This window comes from Aulonocara stuartgranti (assembly GCF_965226115.1).
Source record: "Aulonocara stuartgranti genome assembly, chromosome: 12".
Classification (NCBI taxonomy): domain Eukaryota; kingdom Metazoa; phylum Chordata; class Actinopteri; order Cichliformes; family Cichlidae; genus Aulonocara; species Aulonocara stuartgranti.
The window spans coordinates 18,736,160-18,762,000 of NC_138948.1; the positions used below are offsets into that span (position 1 = coordinate 18,736,160).

General features: G+C 42.6%; 1 protein-coding gene across 2 annotated transcripts; it reads left to right on the forward strand.

Annotated features, from left to right (window-relative positions):
• Positions 1-115: 115 nt before the first annotated feature.
• Positions 116-25,695, forward strand: hip1rb (huntingtin interacting protein 1 related b). Of its 2 annotated transcripts, none has more exons than XM_082555822.1 (32): positions 116-715; positions 13,186-13,249; positions 13,889-14,031; positions 14,194-14,250; positions 14,950-15,030; positions 15,130-15,206; positions 15,405-15,466; positions 15,979-16,119; positions 16,210-16,267; positions 16,693-16,768; positions 16,925-17,092; positions 17,181-17,236; positions 17,324-17,396; positions 17,690-17,873; positions 17,981-18,069; positions 18,170-18,286; positions 18,587-18,688; positions 18,841-19,035; positions 19,898-20,045; positions 20,172-20,258; positions 20,362-20,469; positions 20,649-20,785; positions 21,626-21,736; positions 21,843-21,901; positions 22,062-22,092; positions 22,220-22,282; positions 22,409-22,509; positions 22,703-22,808; positions 23,618-23,741; positions 23,828-23,889; positions 24,105-24,347; positions 24,583-25,695. In XM_082555822.1, the coding sequence occupies exons 1-32, from the start codon at positions 623-625 to the stop codon at positions 24,589-24,591; spliced, it is 3,225 nt and encodes a 1,074-aa protein (XP_082411948.1). In that variant the 5' UTR covers positions 116-622; the 3' UTR covers positions 24,592-25,695. The 2 variants fall into 2 exon arrangements, with proteins under 2 accessions (XP_082411948.1, XP_082411949.1); XM_082555823.1 differs by lacking the exon at positions 116-715 and adding an exon at positions 5,048-5,170.
• Positions 25,696-25,841: the final 146 nt, after the last annotated feature.

A 25,841-nucleotide genomic window follows, 5' to 3' on the forward strand; every position in this document is an offset into this window, starting at 1 on the left:
CTCGGATATCTGGGCTTCACTGTGAGAACATAATCGTACATTTGATATTTGATTAAATTTTATTATTTTAGCTTCGGGGTAGCACCTGGGCTGCCCAGTCTGGTTGGGGTGGCCTGTGCCCCCCAGGGGACGCCATTGGAGGCTAACAGCGAGAGGCAGACTGTTAAAAACAGCAAGAGCCAAAAACACATACTTGGCATTCTTAAGGGAAGAGTCGACGTGAAATCTGCGCCGTAATCATTACAGCTGGAAAAAAAGAAAAGGAAAAGAAAACGACCTTCATGTAGGAGGATGACTTTAGCGGAGGAGGACGCGCAGATGATTTCCTCCACCTTAGGGGGAGGATCCGTCCACGTAACGCGAGGCAAACTCACCGCATTTTCTCGCATTAGCGTTTCCTCCTTCAGCCGTGATGCATCAGAGTAATGAAGCGGCAGTCTGGAGATGACCGTGGCACCCCCGCTCACAGCCAGCAGTCTACATAGAAGAAGAGACCGCTGCTGAACCTCGCTTTCATTCGGACGTTTTTGGTGATTTTTTTTTTTTTTTGCGTAAAGAGGGGGAGTGACTGTTTGTTAATAAAGCCATCATCGTAAAAAATTTAAGAAGTGAAATCTAGAGGATGAGCAGCTTAGGTCATGTACCCACACGGGTGAAATCCAAGCGGACTGAGGTCAGGCTCGGCGCGGAGAGGGATCATTTTGACAAGCAGCAGGTAAATATGCAGGAAACGACGGGTTAATGCCCGCTGTGGGACGGACGGTAAACCTGGGTTTTATTCAGGCCTTCGGTGGCTTCAGAGGATGAGTGAATATCTACTGGATAGGCCACAATCCCTGTCCCCAAATTAAATGCTTAATGAGTGAATTAACTGCCCAGAAGGCGTCGCAGCTTTACCAGTGGCCACTGAAAGATCCCACGCGGGATGCCCCGTGTGTGTGTGTGTGTGTGTGTGTGTGTCTGACTGTATGGCCTATACTGGAACATTAAGCCGACCATAAGTACAAACTCTTTGGCATAGCGTTGTAAATTTGGACTGTTTAAACACAATGCTGAAAGTGCTTTGCCATTGCGCACTGAAGTCAGTCCATTGGTATCCCGGTATCATGCTCATCTAGTCCTTCCGGTTTGGCCACCTTTTCCCCTAGTATAGGCATCTCTCCCCGTTTTTTTTCCTAAACCACCTTCACGTTTCGTTTCTTTGTTGGTTGTTGTGTTTTGTTTTTTGAAAACATGAAAAATAGACCCTTAACTTTGACAAACTATCCTAAAACATCACCTCAGTTTCTTTTGAATGTGTGCAGTGAAGAAATGAAGGCTGCCCTCATTCCTCACACAACAGGTGCTTTGTGGTTTCTGCTCCTTACTCCACTGCACTGTTCCATACATGGCGAAGAGCTAACCCGGGCACTGGTGGATTCATGTTGTGCATTCGTGTTATTGGCTAAAGCCCCGGAGACGCTATGGCTACATTTTCAGGTGGAGAACACAGATACACCAGAGCCGAAGCGAGTTGAGTAACTAAACAAACAGCTGTCCGGCCGGTCAGGCTTACAGCCCTAATTTATCTGAACTGAGTGGAGCGTTTCCTCCGCTGGGCGTGTGTTTTACTCGGTGTTTTATTTGCTTTTGACGCACGTGTAGCGAGGTGGAGCTGAGGTTCTCAGACTACTGTGGCTCAGCAAATGACAAGAAGCAGGTGTGGCTTTGCTTTCAAAACTAGGCATTGTTGTCAGACTTGTAGTTTATGTTCCTTTGTGTCAAACGATACATTGCACGTAAAATATGGGTTTCAGGGAGCTGCTCAAATTCTCAGCATAATCAGGTCTAGTCAAGGGATTTGGCACAGTGGATCATAAACTCCTAAAGCAAATACTTCAGTGGGGGGTCCTCAGAAAGAAAAGCTGCTGGATGGATTCAGAGTGTGGAGGTAGGAGGAGTCATTTCCAGGGTACTTAATATGAATAGAGGAGTGCCACAGGGATCGTGTCTAGGGCCACTGTTATTTATTTAATGTATAAACAGTCTTTGGTGGGATCATGCAGTTCAGGGCTCTTAGAATGAGTTAGTATCTCAATAAAAGTACTTAAGATTATAATTGACACTCTCTCTTTTACGCCTCACATTCAGTAACTAGTGAGAAACCTTTTACTTCACCATTAAGTCCATTCTGTTCTTTTTATTGCCTTAACCTTTGTCTTTGCTGGATTATAGTGATGGTGATATTTACATGCACATCTTCACAATGCTTACACATGCTGGTGCACGAAGATTTATTACAACTTTAAAGCTTGTCTCATATCAGAAATGAGGTATAAGCCAATGACTTTTATTGATGACTGACTTTATTGCCGCTGATGTTTATAAATTCTTTATTTTATTGTTTTTTTTCACCAGCTGTGTTTTAGTGTAGTTTTGTGTACTTCTTCCTCAGTGTGTGCTCTGCTGATTGTACTGCTGTTTGTCTTGGCTTGGCCACTCTTGTGAGAGATTTTTACTTTTAAATCTCCAGAGTTATATTTTCCTAGTGAAACAAAGGTTAAACAAATAAATAAAATTCAAGCAGCAGTCGAGCTGCATTGACAACTGTACCCGGTCAAAATGCAAATGAAGTCCTGGCAGAATGAGGAATCTGGACTCCTGTCTCAAATAGTGTGCTAATTGCATACAATTTATACAGACTGTTGCTTTAAATGTTGCATAGTGTTGCTAAAATGTGTTCTCTTAATTTAATCCTGTTATATTAAAGAGGCTGCTGCATGTAGTAGGGAGAGCTGAGAGACTGAAGCTACTCTGGTGCTGCTTTTTATTATTTTTTTACTTCCACTCTCTCTCTCTTTCCTCCTGTTTTGCCTTTTCACGTCGACCTCGGTACCAAGGTGAACCGTCTCGCACAGCAGCTTGTGTGTTTTTGTGCGCACTGTACTGTTTGCACTCTGTTGCCTGAGTAAGCACCCATGAGAGGCAGAGGTAAGGGGGGGATGGGAGTAGGAAAGGGCAAATTCAGCTACTCAGTGGGAGTAGAGAGAATGAAAAGGTTTCTGGTTAACTGTTTAGCCACTTTACTCCACAGGTCACTGCATGTTATTAGAGTTTGGGTTTTTTAGGTTCTTAGTAGTTCCAGCCTTGTTGGTCTGTGCGCAAAATCTATTACAAGAAGTGACTTTGATACAGAATGTGCACATTCTTTATATTTACATAACAAGCCGTGTTTGCCTGTGACATCCTTATATTTTCACTCATAACAGGCCAGTGGTAATCCTGCTGTCATGGTTTGGTGCTGAGATGTTTGAGCCATGGTTTCATTATATTTATGTTCCACAGCTACTAATATTAATAAACGGCATGTGAGTCACGAGCTAACAGCTCAGCGAACAGCATATGTTTTGTTGCTATTTTAATGCAATAAAGATAATTCAGTTAGATATAAAACTGAGTCATGACCCAGTGATCTCCATATCTGCAGCTACTCTTCCCTTGTGTTCACTCCAAGTTCATTCATCTACACTGTCATCATACCTTTTTAATGCATGTACTTCATCCAGTCCTGTTAAAGGTAACTAAATATGAGCCTTGTTGGCTTTTTGTTTTCCTTGTAGCTGTTACTATTCATGTTTGCTCCAGCTTGTAAACTTATTGAAGGACATTGTGGTGATAGATTCATTAAAGTCGACCTTCATTCTGTTTGGGGCTCACATTCCTCAGCCTCCCCGTGGAGGTGTACAACTCTGACTCATTCCTATGGTAGGTGTTATCCAGGCCTGCCGCTTTGTCACCAATTTGCTTCATAATTCTTATAGACAGAATTTCTAGGCGCAGCTGTGGGGCTTCAGGCGGGTTCGGTGGTCTCAGTATGTCCTCTGTGCTGTTTGCAGATTATGCGGTTCTGTTGACTTCATTGACCGATGACCTACTGCTTGCATCCAGTGTGAAATGCTGGGGTTAAAGTTGGCACCTGGATTTCTGAGGTCGTGGTTCCTAGCTTTAAATGGGTGCCTTGCCCACTCCAGGTTGGAAATGAGTTTCTTCTCTAGGCAGAGGAGTTTAAGTATCTTGGAGTTGTCGTCGTGAGGAAGGAAAGAAGGATGAGGGTGACTGGTGCTGCGCTGGGTCTGTAGTGAAGAGAAAGACGAGCAACACTGTTGCTTTATCGTTTCAAGCTTCAATTATGGCCACGAGCTCTGCGTAGTGACTAAGGAGAGTGCAGATAGAAATGGTGGAAATGAGCTTCCTCTAAAGAGTGTGAGGATTTCAGACTCATTTCCTCCACATCGAATGGAGTGCTGCTCCTTACCTCATCCTCCTAAGCTCTCTCCCTACTTCCTTTAAGGCTTGTCTTCTGATTAGCTGCACCTCTGAAACTGAGGATTTGAAGAGTAGGTGGGTGGGGTTGCTTGCAGGAGGTAGCTCAAAGAGTGGCTTTGGCACCCTTGGAGACCACGTACTGATGCTGCTGTTTGGGTGGGCGATTCCATGACCGATGGTACAGTTATATTTGGTAATAACACCACCATTTATTTCCCACTTTCATGCATTAATAGTGGATTATAAACCAGATCTGAGGGATTATAATTTGGATGAAAGTCAAATGAACTTTTTTGCTTTTGGGTTGGGAGGTTGTTTTAGATATGGTGTTTCTTTTGCTCCCTGTACATCGTTTCTGTTAGGACAAAGTAAGACACATGATGTGGAGTACTGTTAGGTTTATTGCCTGTGTTGATGTGGGAGAAGCAGAATGAGTCAGTCATAAAACAAGATAACAACAAAAGATGTTAATAAAACACCAAATGAAAAAGGCCATTTGATCTGAGAGGATATTTAAAATCACTGAAATCTTTGATTCTCCATTTCTATGGTTGATTTTTGACCCTGGTTTCACTTTTTGGTATGCCAGTCATGTGATTTGTTACCATTAACTCTACCTGCAGGTAACCTCAGCTAAGAGACGTGAGCTGTGTTCATGTCTGCGCTTGACCTTGTCAGCCAGAGCCTCAGCAGCACTCTGTTGAATTAAGCTGATAAGAACCAGCAATAAGTGCTCGTGCCTTGGGGCGTTGAGTCCAGTGTGAAACAGTTCTGGTGTCATTTGACTTTGTTAACTTCACGCACTCTCATCTAAACCACAATGTCCAAGCACATGGACATGCTGCTGAAAGCCAGAGACGACCAGGTAAGCTCAGACGTAAGGAGGTTGAAGGCATTAAAGCTACGTGCTTGGGGTGTGCACTGTGTAGTAATGCTAGCTGGCAGCAGACCGTATGGCAGGCCTCAGGGATTAGTCCAGGCTTTTTCTTTCTTTCACTTCTCCTCTGTGCTGGTCAGAGGGTTTAACCACATCTGAACCAGCCTCCAGGAAACGGTGCCGGCATGTTTGAAGCTCTCGGACTGAATGGCTGTGTTAGTAGAAAGTTTGGATTTCATCTGACTTTACCGTGCCATAGGCAAATGGTATCGCTGTGTAGGAGCGTTTGGTGTAGGCTGATGTGAGGCTAGATAGTGAGACCTAGTGCTGTGGGTAGAGGCTGACTAACAAGAGCTGCAGCTGATTAATAGATTAGCAGAAATTACCCGATGCTGTTTTTATTAAAGGGTTATCTGATTTTTTTTAATTTTTAAGTTTGCATTGTGATATTTGATCTCATTAATTTTTTGGATTTGTGCAGACCCAACAAGTAAGCAGGCAAATATTGAAAAATAAATTAACGTAACTGTTATTTGTTTGTGAATGGTTGCTAGTTTGACCCCTGTGGGCCAAACCAGCACCTGTTCCTTGCCTAAGGCATTTAAGAGTGTGTGTATACTGGTGCTAACCCGTTACAGCTTAGAAAGTGCTGCAGTAAAGATTGTGGCTGTAAATCATATAATGTACTTTTTTTTTCCCCCCCAACAATATCTTTATTATTTTTTACATTTTAATGACTTGCAAACAGTCCAACATTCTAAATACTACATGAACATACACTCCTCTCAGACAGCAAAAAGAAAACACAAGTCGTCAGATTTATCACTCCATTAAAGGCCTAAATTTGTCATTATCCCAAATCAAATGTCATTGCCCTCAGTCCTCGTCCTCCTCAGATAATACAAATCCTTCTACAAAATTCACAAATGGTCTCCACACCTTCTCAAAAACATCCAATTTCCTTTTCAGTATACATGTTATCCGCTCCAATGGCAAAGCCACCATCATTTGTTTTATCCACTGTGTGATACTCGGTTCCCTTGTTTGTTTGTTTTTTCCATTTTAGTGCAATTAATCTTTTTGCTTGTAACACATATAATGTACTTTTATCATTTTTTTTTTTTAAAAACTGTATAAAGCATGAGCTTGTCCTGTTGGCTGTCTCGCTGTTTTCTGACAGTCAGCCTTTCTGAATGTACTATGAGAGTCTCCCTGCAGCCTCGCTGCTCAGCAGCCATCTGTTGAGGCCTCTGTGCCAGGCTCTGTGTGCCAGAGCGCGGCCCCCATCCAACCCAATCTTCTACCCCAGCTGACGGCCTTCCTCCTCCAACAAGCCCCTCATTGTCGCACAGACAGCCACACTCGCACTGTGAAAACGAGGGACTCGCGGTTAATTTGCGTCAGAAGCTTGTGGGAAGGGAGGGTCTCCTGTTAAGCGCTACACCCCTTCTCTAACTCTGAACCTCAGTCTTCACCCACAGTAGCCCCTCTGTGCTCTCCTGTGTGTGACCATGCTTCTTCTGGAGCTTGTGTGCATGGATCAGCGTGGTGGCAACCTTCAGATTAAAGGAGCTTTCATAATGTTTTGTTGGATAAAGCAGAGCTGCCACTGATACGTGATTATGGTTTAAAACATAAACCTTTCTGTGGTGTGGACTTCCCCGGTCAGTGTTTTAGACAACCGGGGTCTTATCAAGGCTTTTATTTTAAGCTTCCACTGTATATTCTGGTCACATGTTTGTGTTTTTAAAAAGCTTTTCTATCAGGAGAGGTAATTTGTGATAAAAGGGAGGGTGTGATTGAGCTGCGTGTCTGATTTTTCTCTTGTACAGTGCACTCGTTCTAAAGCAGACCTCCTAAATCATACAAATGTGGTTGGATTCAACAGCTGTGATGTGATGGGGACCAGTGACAATGCTAGAATTTCAAGCTTCATACAAATACTCAGGAAAATACTTGGTACTATTTTCATGAAGACAAAACAATTAAGTAGGTTTTTAAAGTTGATTGACAGAGAGTGTGTGGTATTCAAAAAAACAAAGCAGGTTGTCCTGTGTTCGGTGACTGGGCTTAATATTTTCATTCCTGATCCAACAGACTTCACGTTGGTAATTTAGACTGCTGGTTGATGCAGTTTTAGAAAGTTTATATAGAGAAATAATTTTTGTTAAATTAACACCTTCTATTATACCGATAAGATAGAACTTTATTAATCCCTCGGGTGGGTTCCTCTGGGAAATTCGATTTCCAAAAAAAAGCACAGCAACGACCGAAGTTACAGTTACAGAATTGAGATATATATATATATATATATATATATATATATATATATATATATATATATATATATATATATATATATATATATATTTTTTTTTTTATTATTTATTAGGGGTGCAACGATACACAAAATTCACGGTTCGGTTCGATACTTTGGTGTCACGGTTCGATATTTTTTCGATACAAAAAAAATGTTCATGCCTTTTTAATTTGTCATTTATTAAAATTATAAATATATATTTTAACTCAAAAGTACAGTTTTTAAATTTAACCCTAACCCTTGTGCGTGTTTTTTATTTTGACAGCGAATGCGCACCTGCGGACCACTTATGTGCAGCCCTGGTTATATAGTTCGTCATATTGCAGCCACAGAAATTATTTTGTCCATGAAACCATAAAGCTGCACTTTTTCTTTTTGCCTTATAGTCTGATTTGTCATAACTTCTCCGTTTTGTGGTAAGCTTTTCTTTGGCTGTCACTTCTTCACCCTGACCTGTCTTATTTGGCTCAGCAGAACTAAAATATATATCTGTCTGTGAAGGTTCTCAATCATCCAGGTCATCGTAGTCAAATATATATCCTGCTGCTTTTACACACGGACTCACATAAGCTCAGCGATTCTCTGCGCGATCAACCTCTCACATGTTTAAGCTGCGGGAGATTTCACTTGTCATGTTTGCATAGTAAGCTAACGATTAATAAGACGATGTCAGAGGAATTGGTGCACAAATTATCATCACTCACAGATCAGTGCTGTCACTCTCTATACACAGTTCGCACGATTGCAAAGTGAAAGCAAAAAAACAAGCGCAAATTCAAACGCGATTTCAATATGTCACATATTGACAGTGGCTCACCGATGCCAATGACATAATTACCCAGCTACATTTCTGAAAGAATGCAAAAGCATTGACATATACTTTTCCTTCCTACAATAGCCCGACGGGCAGGGAAGAGATAGATTTTGGTAGCCCGACTGAAAAAATCGCTAGCCCCAGGACGTCAGGCTAGCGATATTGCAAGCCCTGTATCTGATTGAGGAATCACTCATCTTTGGAAAAGAGAGTTTATTACAGAGAAATGTCTCTTTCCAAAATAAAAGCTATACTATCCGCTTCTTCTGGGCTATATTCTCAGCAGCATAAGGAGAATCATGTGCTAACAGCTGTCTAAATGACTCGGCTAAAGTTAGTAGCATGCTTGTTGTTTTTGTCTTTGCACTAGGATGATGTTGGCGTAAATGTGCAGTCATATTCGTTGTGTTCCCACTAGTGCTTTCAGGTTAATCTCGTTGAAATGACCTTAACACCACAACATGGCAAATCTCCGTTAACGAGCTACCGCCGACCGCCCCGTGCATGGGGCTAGACGGCCAACACGTTAACGAGCTAACTGCGCTAACACACTAGTTCCCACCCATGTAATTGAGCATTGCATGGCACATCCAACATACTGTTTTACTTTAGTCCATGACTCGCTTACCTTCAGGGTCATACGTCACATGAAAACCAAAATAATTCCAAACGCCAGATCTGAATGAGGGTGGGGGAGGTCCATCTTGCAAGGAGAGCTTGACTTCTGTCTTGCTAGCTTGCCCTGCGCTCTTCCTTCTGACTATGCTGTCTGTGTGGAGCGCTCAGTGGATCTGCGCTCGACAGTGCAGCCTAGGCGGAGTAGTCGAACACAGATTCACTGAGCGCTCCACACAGACAGCATCGTCAGAAGGAAAGTTGATAAAATAAATTACAAATGTTGTATTGTTCGATACATACGCGTACCGAACCGAAAGCACTGTATCGAACGGTTCAATATTGATACGAATATCGTTGCACCCCTAATATAAATATATAAATATATATATATATATATATATATATATATACACACACACACACACACACACACATATATATATATATATATATATATATATATATATATATATATATATATATATATACACATATACAGAGAGACAAATATAAATAAAATATACAAAGGGGATAAATAGGAATAAAAAATAAAAATACAAGTGAATTGCACATTTCAAGTATTGAGTCTATTGCACCGTTGACTATTTACAAAAGTATTGCACAAAAGGTATTGCACAGTGAGGTGAAGAGGCACTACAGCTTAGTTGTTCCCCCCTCCTTTGTCCTCCTGTTTCCCCTCCCTCTCCCCTCCAGAGAGGAGTTAAACAGTCTGATGGCGTGTGGGACAAAGGAGTTTTTAAGTCTGTTAGTTCTTGTCTTGGGGAGAAGCAACCTGTCACTGAACAGACTCTTCTGGTTGTTAATGGCCGTGTGCAGAGGATGCCCAGCATTGTTCATAATGTCCATCAGTTTCTTTAATGTCCTTTTCTCTGCCACTGTCACCAGAGTGTCCAGCTTCATGCCGACCACAGAGCCAGCCCTCCTGATCAGTTTCTCCAGCCTGGATGAGTCCTTCTTTGCTGTGCTGCTCCCCCAGCACACCACAGCATAGAAAAGTACTCCAGCAACCACCGACTGGTAAAACATCCTCAGGAGCTTCCTGCGGATGTTAAAAGACCTCAGCCTCCTGAGGAAGTACAGTCAGCTTTGGGCTTTTTTATACAGGTGCTCTGTGTTGCATGACCAGTCCAGTTTATTGTCCACCCACAGCCCGAGGTACTTGTACTTGTTGACCACCTCCACCTCCTCCCCCTCTATCTGAACCGGCAGTGGACCTGCTCTGGACCTCCCGAAGTCCACAACCAGTTCCTTAGTCTTTGAGGTGTTGAGTTGCAGGTGGTTTGTGTGACTCCATGCGACAAAGTTCCTCACCAGACTTCTGTACTCCTCTTCCTGATCATCCCAGATACACCCCATGATGGCCGTGTCATCTGCAAACTTCTGAATATGGCATAATTCAGAGTTGTAGCAGAAGTCAGAGGTGTACAGGGTGAAGAGAAGAGGGGACAGCACAGTTCCCTGTGGTGCTCCTGTGCTGCTGACCACAGTGTCAGACGTGATGTCCTTCAGCCTGACGTACTGACGTACATTACAGACAGGACTCGTAACACTAACATGATCTTTTATTAGTTGTAGCTGCTAGCTGGTTCCGTAATGATATCAGTAAAGCTGAAGGGTAACGTTACCTTCGGCTGCTTCCTTATTTCCTCCTGGGTTAGAACAGCAGATGGATGAACATGCTTGATCTGGCAAAGATTACAGCTGCTTCCCAAAGCTTAGTTTACGGTACTGAAGTAGTCAGTTTGCAGTGTTGCAGTATTTGACTATTAAGAGCAGTTTTCAACCATTGCAAACAGGCAGTTATCCAAAAACCCAACTGCAACTTGCTTGATGTGGATGATGCTGCGTGTTGGTCGAATGCTGATTGGTTGACAAGTGGGCCAGAGCAGAGAATAGAGGGGCATGCACAGTTCACCAGGAAAAATGCAGTAAGAAAAGTACAGATAGCAGCTGCAGTGGACATTGTTGCTTTAACGCTCATTTTCACTTCATCCATGCATCTATTTTCCTCTGGTTATCCATTCAAGGGTTGCAGTGGGGCTGGAGTCGATGCAGAGCACGATGTAGGGTACACCCTGGACGGGTTGCAAATCTGTTTCAGAACTTACACATACAACCGTCCAGATCTATGGATGGTTAGAATCACCAGTAAACCTAACACCGAGCATGTTTCTAGGCTGTGGGGGAAACAAACTCAACACAGAAAGGCCTCAAACTGGACCTTGAACCCAGGACCTTCGCACCACTGTCCTGGGTTTACACTCTATGTTGTGGTCAGGCTTTTGTTTTTTCATAGGCAAGTTTATCCACTTGTTACATTACCTCATGTCCATATTAAGTTTCTGCTGTCACCATCCAGGAAGTTGCTGACATCTGTGAGTGCGTAAATTATTCTCTCAGTGATTAAATTAAAAACCTGCATTTAAAAAGTTTAAAAAAAAAAAAAAAGAGAGAGAGACAGAAATGCACAGGAGGAATCGACGGTACTGAACAGGCCAATCAAGTAAACAAGATGATGTCCCTTTGCATTATATTTGTGCTCTTTTATGTTTGTCCAAATTACCTCCCAGATCTTAAATTCCTCACAGCTATTGTGTGTTTTTCCAGTTTGCTCCACTTCACTAACCTGCTGCGAGCTTGCATGTTCTGACAGAAACAAGAAGGTCTGGTTGATTGCGAAACGTCAGTGGGACACTAGTCTGGAAATTAATGTTTGTGTCCTGTCCTCCCCCCCCCATTCCTACTGTGATTCTCACATGCATATCCCACCTCTCAGCCTAAATTTAGCGATGACTGGGATCACAGTGGTCCAGCGTAATTGTGCTGTCTAGACTCTGCTTTGATCACGATGCAGTCATTATGAGTGATTTCAATCTTTCATGTTCCCGAAAGGAAACGCGATGGTCAGCAGTGATTTTTATCAGAGATGTTACTTCTACATGGCTCTGCTGTACAGCATTTTCGTGCTCTACCTACAGTCACATTTGTAACGTCTATTCAGATTGCAGTTTTTGTTTGTTTGTTTTTACAAAAGTTTTTCTGGAAATCATATAGTTCACAACATTGAGTTTCATCCAGGCTGGGCTTGTACCTGTTTTGTTTACATAACTTGTTCTTTTGCAAAGCCTTGACCACTGCTTTCTGTGCTGATTTCAGTAACTGGATAGCGTGGGGAAAAACGCTTTTATGTGAGTGGCAATGTGCCATGAAACAGCAGCTGGGCACACGTTGTCTCACACTGTGGGGGGGGGGAGGGGAAAAAGTAAACTTATGCACGCAGCTCTGTCTTTTTCTTGATTGGGCTCTCATGTTAAAGAAATTGTTTAATAGGGCTTTGATCATAATAAATGTCACTTTGAGAGAGCAAATTTATTTCCAGATGGGATTCTGAAAAATAAAATAAAATGCATAAGAATATGTTTAAATGAAGACTATTGAGAAATATTTTTATCACAAAAACTATGAAAATGATCCAGAAACCACTGTCGAGACATAGAGGTGATGATGATGGCACTGAGTGGTTGTGTGTTCTCCCTGTGATTGATTTAAAATGCGTAAATCCCCAGGAGGAGATTGATCCCCGTGTGTGTTTCCGTGTTTCCCTTCCTGCTCCTTTGTCAGCGGTGCTCGCTTTACCTGCCGAGCAGGTTGTAGATCAGCTCGCTTTGTGTCCCGTAAATCTGATGACACTCCGACTCTGACGCGCCTCATCAGCGGGGTAATGGCAGACATTATCTTTCCATGTGGGGTTGGTCTCTTCTGATTGCAGTTCCCACAGAAAAGCAGTAATAAAGTTAAGTGGTTTTGTTGTCTCACTTGGGTGGCACAGAAACATTAAACGTGGATTATCTTACTAGAGATGAGATCACACTAAAAGCGAAGGGAAAGTTCATGAGGTGCAGTCACACTGATGCACTTTTATGATGACCTTTGTCCAATTGTGAGCTAAATTTAGTTCACTGTAGTCAGCGGGATGGGTTGAAATTAGTCTAATCAAAAGAGGACAGCCAGAAATCCATCAGTACATTACTGTGTACACAGTGCAGTCACTGTTCCTTTGACTCCAGTCAATGTCGTACAACTGGTTATCATTTGTTTTGCTTCCCAGTTAAGGTGCAATGCATTATGTTTGTTATGTCTATTGTAAGTCCTGCAAATGGAAGTGATGTTTGTGTGGGTGGAGAATCAAGACGTTCAGGCTCTAACAACCTCTCTCTGCTTCTCTTTCAGCTCAGCAGCATCAGCAAAGCCATCAATTCCACTGAGATACCTGTGAAAGAGAAACATGCTCGACGTATCCTCAATAATAAATCTCAGCAAAATGACTTGCACACAGGCTTGACATGGTAGTTGCCACCTCTAAACAAATTTTTTTTTTTAAAAATAGTCCTCACTTAAAATAAAAAGGGACATTGATGGAAAACGGAAGCGTTAAACGCCACCTGATTAAGCAAACACTCCAAAGAATATGAGAGAGCATGTCACTTTTATGATCTGGTCACACTTCTGGTCAAGTAGCAGGCTGGAACCCCTGAACAGCAGGAAGGTCAGGAAAAGGCTGCGATATTTCTATGATTGTTCCAGCTTTGTTTTTCATTACATGTTTTAGTCATCGTGTCGAGAGCTGAGCTCGTGTTGAGCATAACCGGCACAGACAGACTTTTTGTGGCTATCCATTAGTGAGTAATGATCCCAGATAGAGCTGATTCAGATCTATCATAAAGCTGGAAACCATGTTATTGGAAGCAAAACAAGGCCACAGAAACAGATTTTAAATATGCTGCAGGAACATGAGGGGAGAGATGCATGATGTGATCTGACTCAAGTTGAATTTGCTCATCGTTGTGTCTTTAGTGCTTACCAGAAAGAAAGAAATGGATTATAAAATGCACAGTGCTGTGATGGTTTTTGCTTCCTTAATGAAGGACAACAGGAATCATATTGGGCACTCACAGGGAGAAGGGAGCCTTCACCTTCTGGTCCTACGCTCTGGGCTTCACTTTTCCCAGCAGCTCCATCCTTTGCTGGAAGTTCTGCCATGTGCTGCACAAAATCCTGCGAGACGGGCACCGCAATGTAAGGCACCAAGTACCCTCCTGCATTTCTATTACTACCTAAAGCGCCAGATGCTGGAGTGCAATTAAGGCAAAATTTTAAAACCTGTGACTGTTTGAATATTTTGTCGTACAAATTATTCAAAGTTTGAGTTTTTACTCATTCAGCCTGTTGTCTTCACAGGTTCTACAAGACTGCACGAGACATTACAGCTCCATGGTTGAAATTGGGGAAATATGGGTGAGTCCTTGGATCTTATTATAGTTCAGAAACTAATCATAATTTTATAAAGGCAATTTTATAGAGTTTTGTTGTTGTTGTTGTTTTTTTGGGGGGGTTTTGTTTTTCCTTTTAAACTTGCTCTTCTAGTGTTGTTAAATAGTGTAGTGGTTTACACATTCACCTAACAAGGTAAAAAAAAAACTGATTCAGTCCAGGGAGGAGAAACAAATCGTGATTTTTACTTATGGGGCATAAGTAAGAAATGCCAAATTAATGCAGGCAGAGTGACCCGCTGTGGCAAGCCCTTGTGCTGAGAGCATCTAAAAATTGCTCTGTCTGGTAGAAATGATGCCACCTGAAATCTGCTTTTGAACAGTTTGACACCCTGAAGCTCTTTCATCATTAAACAGCCATCGCTTGTTTCACTTTCGCTTTCTTCTGTACCAGCGTCCACCATTTTAGCCAGCTGGTCATCGCTACAGGTGGCTAATTTCCTTAGTTTCTTCTTACATAATTTAGGGATTAATAAAGTGAAACAAAAGCACTGGCCTCTCTCTGTTGTTGGTTGAGCCTTTGTTTCCCAGTCAAATCCAGAAATGAATATTTTTTTAGCTGCTACATTGTTCAGTCAACATTTGGCTCTTTTAATGATGAATTAACTCGAAAATGCCTCTTGCCCATTTAACCCATGCTCTTCTCACTCCTTGGGGTTTTCAGGGCAACCTCCATGACAGATACGGACAGCTGGTGACTCTCTACTCGAAGCTGCTCTGCACAAAACTGAAGTTTCATACGAAGGTAAATGCACCGTCACTCATGTTTTACATGCACTTTATGTGAATGGATAATTCAACCACATTTGCATTACAAATCTCATGAAGCTGCACCTCATTGTAGCATGGCGATATCCCAGCAAACCTGGAGATCACAGATGAAGAGCTGGAGCGCGCTGCAGGAACAGACATTAATAATGTGTGAGTTTCATAATATTTAATGGAGCTTTAAGTGCCTGTGTAGCCTTAAATCCCTGTCTTCCTCAGTCTTATACTGCTGTCAGCTGCATTTGTTAATAAAATAAACAGACAGGCCCAGTTGCTGTGTCATTTCGCAGGGTCATAGTTTGAGTGCGTGTCCTTCTCAGTCTAACAAAGGTATCAACTTCTCTCCTGCAGCTTCCAGCTCTCTGTGGAAGTGTTTGATTACATGGACGCAGAGCTGCGGCTGGCCGAGACAGGTGAAAACAAAAACTCATCCCACCTTTCCTCCCCTCTGTCCTTCCAAGGAGGCGTAACCTGAGTCGAGGTTGAGAGCTGCTGCCTGCTGACATTATCTATTAATGCACAAAAGCTAAGAGCCTTTCAAAACAGGACTGTCAGCAGCTCTCAGTCTATCTGTTTTCACAGACTGCAGTTTGTTTTCTTCATGAAGTGGCTTCAGTTACTCTTGGCTCAGTTTTGACTCGTCATTGTTTTTTTGTTTTTTTTGTTTTGTTTTTTACTTGTGAGGAAATGCTTGCAATTAGAAGACATTAAGCAACTTCCTCCAGTTTAGCAGTAATGCTATGATCCTCCCAGTCCCTGCAGGGCGGAGGTCCAGCAACACGTATCAGACTGTAAACAGAATTTTGCAATGTGGTTGTCATATCAAGAAAAATATTCAACTCAGAAATTTTCAAAATAAAATGCAGCCAACTAATTAAGTAGCAAATGCTCTCTCTCTTTTTTTTTCTTTTTTTTTTCCTTTCAGTGCTCCGACAGCTTAACTCGTCCCTCGCCATGACGACTCTCACATCAAGCCAGTGTCGCCTGGCTCCGCTGATCCAGGTCATCCAGGACTGCAGTCACCTCTACCACTTTGCCGTCAAGTTGCTGTTCAAGCTGCACGCCTGTAAAGATGATTATTATTCATTAATCAAATGTCATTTAATGTTCTGTGACTTTAATGATTTAAATGCTTGGACCATTTCATCAATTTTAGGTCTCCCTGCTGATACTTTGCAAGGACATCGTGATCGTTTCCACGACCAGTTCCACAAGTAGGTGGCTATGAGTAAAGAAGGGTGACTGCATTAAAAGTTTTTAATACCTGTGGAAGCTTTGCAACTTAATCTTGCCGCTCCCAGTCCCCGCAGCTCTTGGAACTAATGCAAATGCATCCCTTCCCCCCCCCCCCCCCCCCCTTTTGTTGTGTCAGGTGGTGACACAAATGCATTTATGTTATGTTCAGTAGCCATAAGGTTCAGAGGGAGCTCCGGGGTTTATTCGTCACTCATTGTCACAGTCGAGTAACAAAGTCACAAAATCAAATCTATTTATAAAGCACAAAGTGATCGAATGTAAGAAGAGAATGGAGCCTGCAGAGTATGTGTAGCACATGTCTAAGTTTGTCTTTGTGCTACATTATTGTGCATAAATATGAGGTGAATATTAAAGTTAAGCTTGTTTTTCTTTTGTCCTCCAGGCTTAAGAACTTCTTCAATAGAGCCAAAGAGATGATCTACTTCAAGAGACTCATCCAGATCCCCAAGCTGCCTGAAGTAAGAACACAGGGGGAAGAAGGGAGGCAGGATGATGATGATAGTGACCGCCTCCATTTTGGGGCGTCAACATCTTTATCACAGACCCCCTACTGACATCTGCGGTCTGAAATTTGCAGAAATCTGTACATAAAATTTAATGTCTTCTCTTCTTAGTCCCCGCCTAACTTCCTGCATGCAGCCTCACTGGCGAAACACGTGAAGCCAGTGGTGGTCATCCCCAATGAGGATGAACCGGAGATGCAGGATGACGACGATGACGAGCCGGAGCCGCTCATCGAGGTCGACAGCGTCACGACCTCCAGCGTACAGGCTCAGCCACAGGTACGGCATGCTACACCCACTCAAGTACTCAGGTGTTACCATACTGCTGTGTGAGCTGTCTGTTACATTTACTGATTCCCGCTTTCAGCAAGTGGACATATTTGATCAAACCTTCGGACCTCCAAATGGAGGCTTTGACGACAGGTGAGCTAGCCTGTTTTTAACTGCGAGCCTTCATTGTTTCAATGGTGTCGGGAGTTTCTTTGAATGGGACTCTTTTCTCTCCGGCAGGGACCTCCAGATTGAGACCCTTAAGCGGGAACTCGAGCTGTTGAGAGCAGAGCTGGAGAGGGTGAAAGCCGAGGTAAGAGCTGTTGAGAGTGAATGGCCTGTTGCATGGACTTAGACAGTTTTGTGTGTGTGTGTGTGTCTGCATTTGACAGTGCAGGGCTTGGTTAGCTCTGTGCAAAAGAATCTGGGTCATGTGTTGGGAGGATGTGAATACTTCTGACATGTAGAATGTGGCAAGTAGCTTCTGAATGAGATGACTGACATTGCAGACACAACTTCAGCTTTCATGCAAAATGTCTGGAAGAGGAGATTAGCTGGCCCAAACTTTTTATATAAACATGCTCATGTCTCTTTTTCCTCCTGTAGGCTCAGCGTTACATCACGCAGCTCAAATCCCAGATCAACAGTTTGGAGGCAGAGCTGGAAGAACAGCGTGCGCAGAAACAACGAGCCCTTGTGGAAAATGAACAGCTGCGCATGGAGCTCGAAGCGACCCGCCGCCGCAACACTGAACACGAGAGCTTACAGACCACCTTCATCGAGGCTGAAAGTAAGAGTCACAGTTAATACTCTTACAGACTTACAGACTGTTATCATCAACGAAAATGTAAAAAATAAATAAATAAAAAATCTTTCTCCTTGGTCTTGTCTGTGCAGAAAGGGCACAAGCCACTGAACAGCGGTACAATAAGCTGAAGGAGAAGCACACAGAGCTGGTGAGCAGCCATGCTGAGCTGCTTCGGAAGGTATACACAGACCGCAGACCAGTCCAGAGGTGTTGGCTTTAAATTAGATGTCAGCATCTGGCTGTGGGTTGTAACATTAAGTGTGTTAATGTGCTGACAGAGTGCAGACACTGTGAAGATGCTGTCAGTAACCCAGCAGACCCAGGAGGAAGTAGAGAGAACCAAACAGCAGCTGACCTTCGAGATGGATCGAATAAAGCAGGAATCTGACATGAAGGTTGATGGAGTTTTTGCTCTTTTCCCCATAAAGATGACCTCCCATGTTGAGGAGTTTTAACACCTCAGTATATATATCAATAAAGATGTGGTTAGATGACCCTTAGAATCGGTTCTGTTTTTTTGGGGGCGAGCCCCAGTAAGTCGTACAGGCAGAAATAACCTTCACTAACTTCTAATGCACGGTCATTCTGTTCTGGAAGCAGGCCTAAAATGAAATCTCCCCCAGTGCAGAAAAGAGACACAAAGGTTGGTCCAAGTTACGTGTATAGAAGATTAATGCTGTTTTCCATCACTGTAGATGGAAGAGCAGAGGTTTGAGGTGGAGAGGGTGAAAAGAGAGCTGGAGGAGAAGATGGCAGAAGTGACCCGTATCAAGGCGACCCTGCAGAGCAGCGAGGAGGTGAGCATGGGGTAACCTTCATGGCGTCTAGCTAACTCATCTCGATTTAGTCGTCAGTTTAGGCGTGCTGCACGTTACCGCCTGGACTTTTCCTCCGACATTTGCAGCCATCTGCCTGTCCAGGCTCCGCTCACTGCTCTCTCTTTTGCCAGACGTCGGAGCAAATTAACAGCTCGATGACAGCTCTGCAGACGGAGAAGGAGCGTCTGATGCGGTCTGTGAGCGAGAAGGAGGCTGAGCTGTCATCACTGCGGCAGACTGCGCAGCTGCAGCAGTCGTCGCTTCAGCAGGAGCGAGATAAGACCAGCAGGGAGCTGGGAGAGCTGCAGGGAAAACTGAAGGAGAAGGTCAGTCAGGACACAAGAGCCAAGCTCAGCGGTCTCTGCAGAGTGCTATTTTAAACCTGTTTGCCAAAGCAACCCGGATCATAAATAAATGTCCCAGAAATGCAGCAGTCAGTCCATTGTATTTGTACTATATGGTTACATTTACACCTGCACACCTGGAGATCTGAGGTTTCCAAATACCCTTTGTTTTCTATACAGTTACAAATTTTTAACACATCATGCCTTATAAGCTGTTGGATAAAAGTTTGACCATCTAATTATCTCATTCTACCGCAGTAAAGGTTTTTGCTTTTTCCCTATTACTGCTGCAACAGTGGCAACCACAATAAAAGCAGCAATGCGACAGACTAAATTCACCTAGCAATAGCCAGAAACCTCCAACAACCACTCCTCAGACAGTTTGGGAACATTTATTTTTCCATTGTGAGCAGAGATTGCCACCTGGTCTCTAGTCCTTAGATGTAACAAGAGTATGAATATCACAAAAACGTTCTTACTTCAAAGTCTCTAAAATCTAAGCAAAAGTATGTTGACAGGCGAGCTATAGGCTGATGCTCAGAAGATAAATTACAGCAGAGAGACAATAATTGGACCAGACATAGTGAGTAAAGTAAATGTGCGATAAAGTCAACACAAAGTTAAAGCAATGAAAAAGATGCTAAACTAAATGTGAATATAAAGAAATCCTGATGTAATAAAGATGACATCTGCTGCCTTTTTGAACTATTTTTGAAAGTAACTAAAACACTGTGGCTGTACACAGACATTTACATCTAGCTCTCCAACAGCATGCTTTGTATATATTTGTATATTTTAATAGTGCCATAAACCTGTATGTAAACCTGTGTGTGTATAAATGTAGACAAGTCAGGAGGAGAAGATGAAGCAGAAGCTTCTGGAGGAGCAGTTTGCCCTGCTGCAGGGAACTATAACAGAAGCTGAGACCATCATCCAAGATGCTATTGCCAAGCTGGATGATCCCCTCCATATACGCTGCACCAGCTCTCCAGGTTCGATTCCTGTGCTCAAAAATTTAAATGGCAGAGCGTGTCCCTAGCTTGCTGACCACATGCATAAATATTGATGTCTGTTGCAGAGATTGAGCGGCCTCTAATCTTTTGCTGTCCTCCAAACAGATTACCTCATAAGTCGGGCGGAGGCTGCACTTGGCTCCATCGACAAAGTGAAAAAGGGCCATGCAGATTATCTGAGAAACATGAGCGGTGAGTTCTCTCCGCTTCGGCTCGGTCCCGCTGACCTCGTGGCTGCTCGGTAATCCTCGTTGATATGGCCTGCTGCCCTCTCACTGTCTGATCTTGTAACCAGATGCTGGCACGCTGCTGAGATCTCTGACCCAGTTCTCTCACTTGACCGCGGACACAATTGTTAACGGCAGCGCTACTGCACACATGGCACCCACTGACCATGCCGACAGTAAGGAATATTTTCTTGGCTATTTTCTTAACTTTGTACTTTAAAAAAAAATGTGTTTATTGTCCACACCATATGCTGATATGCAAGCCTTTAGTCTTTAAGTACATGTTAGAATTTAGTTACTCGGTGCATAAATGATGCAGAAGTATGACTGATGATTAATCTTCGACGCCCCGCAGAACTGACGGAGAACTGCCGAAGCTGTGGCACTCAGAGTCTGCTGTTCTTGGGGGAGATGAAGTCCAAGGCCACGCTACAGAAGGCAGACCCAGCCACCATTCGCATAATCATACAGAAGATCCTACACCTGGGTCAGGTGAGGGAAAACATATATTTAATGGGAAGCATGTACTCCAAAGCATTCAGGAACTATTTAACTGAGCCTGAAGAGCCTTTTGGTTCACCATCTGAGATATGAACAGCATGTGAAGCTGCCATACTGGGGAAGCTGCTTGTGGGCAAAACTGCGGACATTTAGAAAAATATTACTGCATTTTATAATAAATATAAATGTTATTATATTCTATGCCAAAAACTCTAAATGTAATTATCTTATTACATTTAGAAAAATATTACTCCTAATATTGTACATCATGTCAGTCTGCTATCATACCGCATCATTCCTATAAGCCAGAGGATGAGGCCACTTTACAATGTTTACACTGTTAAATGTTAAATGATCCATCTTCATGTTTGAGGTTAAAAACAGGAAGTGGTAAGGATGTAGGTCAGCAATCAGAGTTTAAAGGCAGCGTGAATGTAGAAAACTCAGGTGGATTACTGACACATGAACTATTTAACAATCTAAAAAACAGACTTCCACAAGAATGTCAACCAGCCTGCTCCTCAATCTGAAAGATTTTAAACATTTTTTTGATTATTTAAGTCCAGTCTGCAGTATAATCATATAATACATAATACTTTGGGGGGTTTATTTAGACGTGGTAATCCTTTCAGTTTTCACCTGGCTTCTTTGGAAACAGGAGCCTTAAAGAGTCAGTTATTGAATTATACTCCTTATTAGCAATGTAACCAACCATACACGTTACCACTGAGCTCTACTTCAGGCTCCAGTTTTTACCTGTGTAGGTTTAAACAAAATATTATTTCTGGTCTTATTGACTTTTTCCCAAACACTTCCGCTTGTACCATCCAGGAGCTGCGGCCAAAGGGCTTGGACGTTCGTCAGGAGGAGCTGGGAGACCTGGTCGACAAGGAGATGGCTGCAACATCTGCAGCTATTGAGGAGGCAGTCCGCAGGATCGACGTAAGTACTCTAACTTGAAGATGTTAATGTTATCTGTGAAGAACAGACTTGTACTCTGCAGTGTATTAATTTTAAGAGATTACCTTTTTTTCCCCTGTACATTTAGGAAATGATGAGTCAGGCACGAAAAGACACCACAGGAGTTAAACTGGAAGTCAATGAAAGGTTTGTTTATCCTGTTCTTGTTTTTTTGTTTTTTTTCTTCATTAAACACAATCTTATAAGAAGATTTCTTCAGATCATATTTTTATTCTTATTAGTATCACCATGTTTATTAAAGACCAAAGCAATTTAACTCTCTGTACCTCCCACCCCGCACTTACAGGATCCTCTTCAGCTGCACAGACCTGATGAAGGTACTGTACTTTAATTTCTTTCATTAGCATATGTACTACACTTCTGTTTTTTGAATAATCCAGTCAACTAAACCTTTAGCTTTCTTTAGTCTTATTCTGTGCTTTTATCCTCCTCCATCTCCCCCAGGCCATCCGCATGCTGGTCATAGCATCCACCGACTTGCAGAAGGAGATTGTCGAGGGTGGGCGGGTGAGTCACACTGTTCTCGCTTTGAATCCAAAAGTGGCAGCTTGTTTTGTGTTTCTGAAATCAGAGTGGGCCGCTCTGTTCCATTCAGAAATATCGGCTAACTGTGCTGGTGTTTTTCTTGTAAAGGGCGCAGCCACCATTAGGGAGTTCTATGCCAAAAACTCTCGCTGGACAGAGGGACTCATTTCTGCTGCCAAGGCGGTGGGATGGGGAGCCACGGAGATGGTGTAAGTTCTCATTGAATTTCTTTGCATCTGAAATGAATGATGATTCTTATTTGAAGCTAGTGGTCTGCACCATTTGAGCAACAGGAACTGCATCCACAGCTGTTCTGAGTATCCATTTACGACCTTTTAACAGGAAGTGTAGCCTGTCATAGGCTGAAGCATTAATGTCGTGTGTTTGCCCGATTTCTCACAGAGAGTCTGCTGATAAGGTGGTTCTGCACACGGGAAAATATGAGGAGTTGATCGTCTGCTCTCATGAGATTGCTGCAAGCACGGCGCAGCTGGTGGCGGCTTCAAAGGTAAGATGTACACACAAAGGTTAAAGATTTTCTATTAGGGCCCCGGTTTAGCTAAGCCATGTGGCATATGATCGCCTGTTCATCCTACTAAGAGTGGCCAGCCCAGGCTCGAATCTGACCCGCGGCCCTTTGCCGCATGTCTTCCCCTCTCGCTCTCTCCCTCTGCTTTTCTGACAGTCTCTACTGACCTTATGAAATGAAGCCAAAAAAGCCCCCAAAATTATTAAAAAATGTTACATTAATAATATTACTGCATAAAACTGAATTTAGACTAGACTTTACTTCCTGTTTATTCCTTCAGTGGCTTTAGAGGGCCTTATTGACTTTAAATGAAGGACCACACATTGAACAGTTGCTAGAACTGGGGCTAATTTACGTTAAACATAATGAATCTGGCAGATTATTTTATTGCAGGCCTGGGTTCTTCTTTCTAAAATCAAAAAGTTCCTCTCAGGAGATGTAGCAGCACCTCCTACAGGTGTTGGAAAGGTGGGCCCTGTGGGCTAAGGGTGGACCATAGTGCCCTACCCCAGGCCTGACTCCAGCATGGGGAAATGGTAAAAGTAAACCTGTCCTGGGCGGGAAGTTAATTTTATTTATTTTTAGTAATGGAAAAATTGCGCATCTCAGCTGGTTTGGGAACACCGTGGTGTCCCTCTCGAGAAGCTGTTGGAGGTGGCAGGTGTAGATGGCACAACCTGCACCCTGATAAGTGTTAGAAAATGGATGGATTAAAAATACTGACTTTTGTGGCTTTAGAGTTTGAATAGTGTAATCTTGTCTCATACCACACTCTCCGGTGCTCTCAGGTTAAGGCAGATCGCCACAGCAAGAAGCTGACAAAACTCCAGCACGCTTCTCGCCACGTGAACGAAATGGCAGCTAACGTGGTGGCCTCGACAAAGACGGGCCAGGAGCACCTGGAGGACAAAGGTGAGTGGAGTCTGATGTGTGCAACCGACCGTCATGAACTCTGATGAGCATCTAATATGGCTCTTTCACCCACCTTTTATTTGCAGATACAATGGACTTCTCTGGGTTGTCGCTAATTAAGCTGAAAAAAGAAGAAATGGAGTCACAGGTTAGTCATGGGGCATACTGAAGCATGCCTGCCTGATATTTACTGTGAGGCTGTGGAAATCTCACATTCAACACATTTCTGTGAATTGTTCATATCGAGTTTAGTGAGATTCAATCTGTATTTTGCTGTACAGCTTATGTAATTCTGCTGGTCTAATGTGGTGGATGCAGGAACAAATACCTCACTTAATTTTTTTTTCCCCCCCCTCTCCTCAGGTGAAAGTGTTAGAATTGGAGAGCATGCTAGACAATGAGCGTCTGCGCTTGGGCGAGCTCAGGAAGAAGCACTACGAGATAGCCGGAGTTCCTCTGGACCAGCTTGCCGAGGGGAACGGTGAAACCTCCTCGCTGGTCAATCCTGTCACCATGTCACCAAAACCCTTAAAGCCCAGTCTCATGAAGAAACCTCCGCTGGCCCAGAAACCCAACATCCCACCCAAAAATCAATTTGCATACAGTGTGAGTTTTAATTTCTTTTTTCTTTTTTTTGCAGATCATTGCTCTCAGTAGGAATGTGTCTGATCGGTATATTATCTGATGTACATCAGCTTTTTCAGGAAAAAAATCTAATTGAATGTAGTAGGCTCAAAATCTCACTCATCAAATGTGATCCACTTGGTGTTGCTGGATTTAGAAAATGAAAATGTGGCTTTTTTCTGAATATCAACTTTTTTTTTTCCCCTCTTTGGTGCAGTTTAAATAAATGCCTGAGCAGAAGAATGAGAAGCACTAACAGGATGGTTGGACTGAAGAGGAGGAAGACAGCCTTTTTGTGAACCTGCACTTCCTTTAAGTTGCATGCTGACAATCCTCTAATCCTGCTTCTATTGTCTCTGTGTCCTGCTTTTATTTGTCTTTCCTTTTTTTGCCAAAATGGACCAGAAGCCTGATGTTTGATGCTTGATGTCTGTTGGTTTTTTTTTATTATTATTTTATTTTCATGTTATTGTTAAGCATCGAGAACAAAAGGTAAATAATAAAGTTTTGGTTGTATTTGAAGTATTTTTTTTCTTCTCTATATAATTTTAAACCATTAAACACTACTCCTGCTTTTTAAAATGCAAACCTCATCACTGACCCAAAATCGACAGCATATCTTGAACTTGTAGGATTGTTAGATTTGATCATCTTCTTTTCTGTTTTGGGGTTATTTTTTTTTTTCGCTGTTTTGGATGTTTGTCACAGAGCACATCAGTTTTCTCAGCGTACACTGTATGATATTTGTGGTGTGGTGGGTTTTAACGAAAACTGGGGGAATCGCTTGCATCCACGTTTCACAAATTTAACATACCTCCAAGCTTCGCCTTGACGATGGATGCCATTCATGTCCTGTGTAAAACTGCTTTCTTTCTCAAGAATACAAGATTTGTCTCAGAGGCCTTGAATAGTGATGTACCAGTGCACTGAATGATACCTGTAGAGACATACAGTCTGTATAGGAGTGTGCAAAGTATTTATAGCTACACTCATCTCTTTAAATACCCCTTTACTAGCAGAGAACCTGGATATTATGTCAAATAGATGCTGTAGTGCTTGCACACACATACTGGCTGTAGGTGTCCTTAATTATCAAATGCTTCTTTCAGGCTGAATATGCAGATTTAGGTTTTAGTAGTTGTATGATATCAAGGTGTTGAAGTCCTTGCTGCCTCTGGGAGCCTTTTCTTATAGGGTCTTACAGGTTCTGTTCTTTCCTCTGTATGAAATGTCTTTATAAGCTCAGATCTATTAATATATTTTAGTAAAGATACTGGTGGTTTTTTTTTTTCCTTGTAACATGAATGAACAATAAATGTTTAAATTTTAATGTGGCATTGTGTTCATTCCTCTTCTCAGATTACGGATGATTTTAAGGAGATTTCATCAGTAACCTTTTCATATCTGATTGTTGATTATAACTATTTTTGTCACGCTGGTAATATTAACAACAGCTGAAGTTTAAAACCAATAACA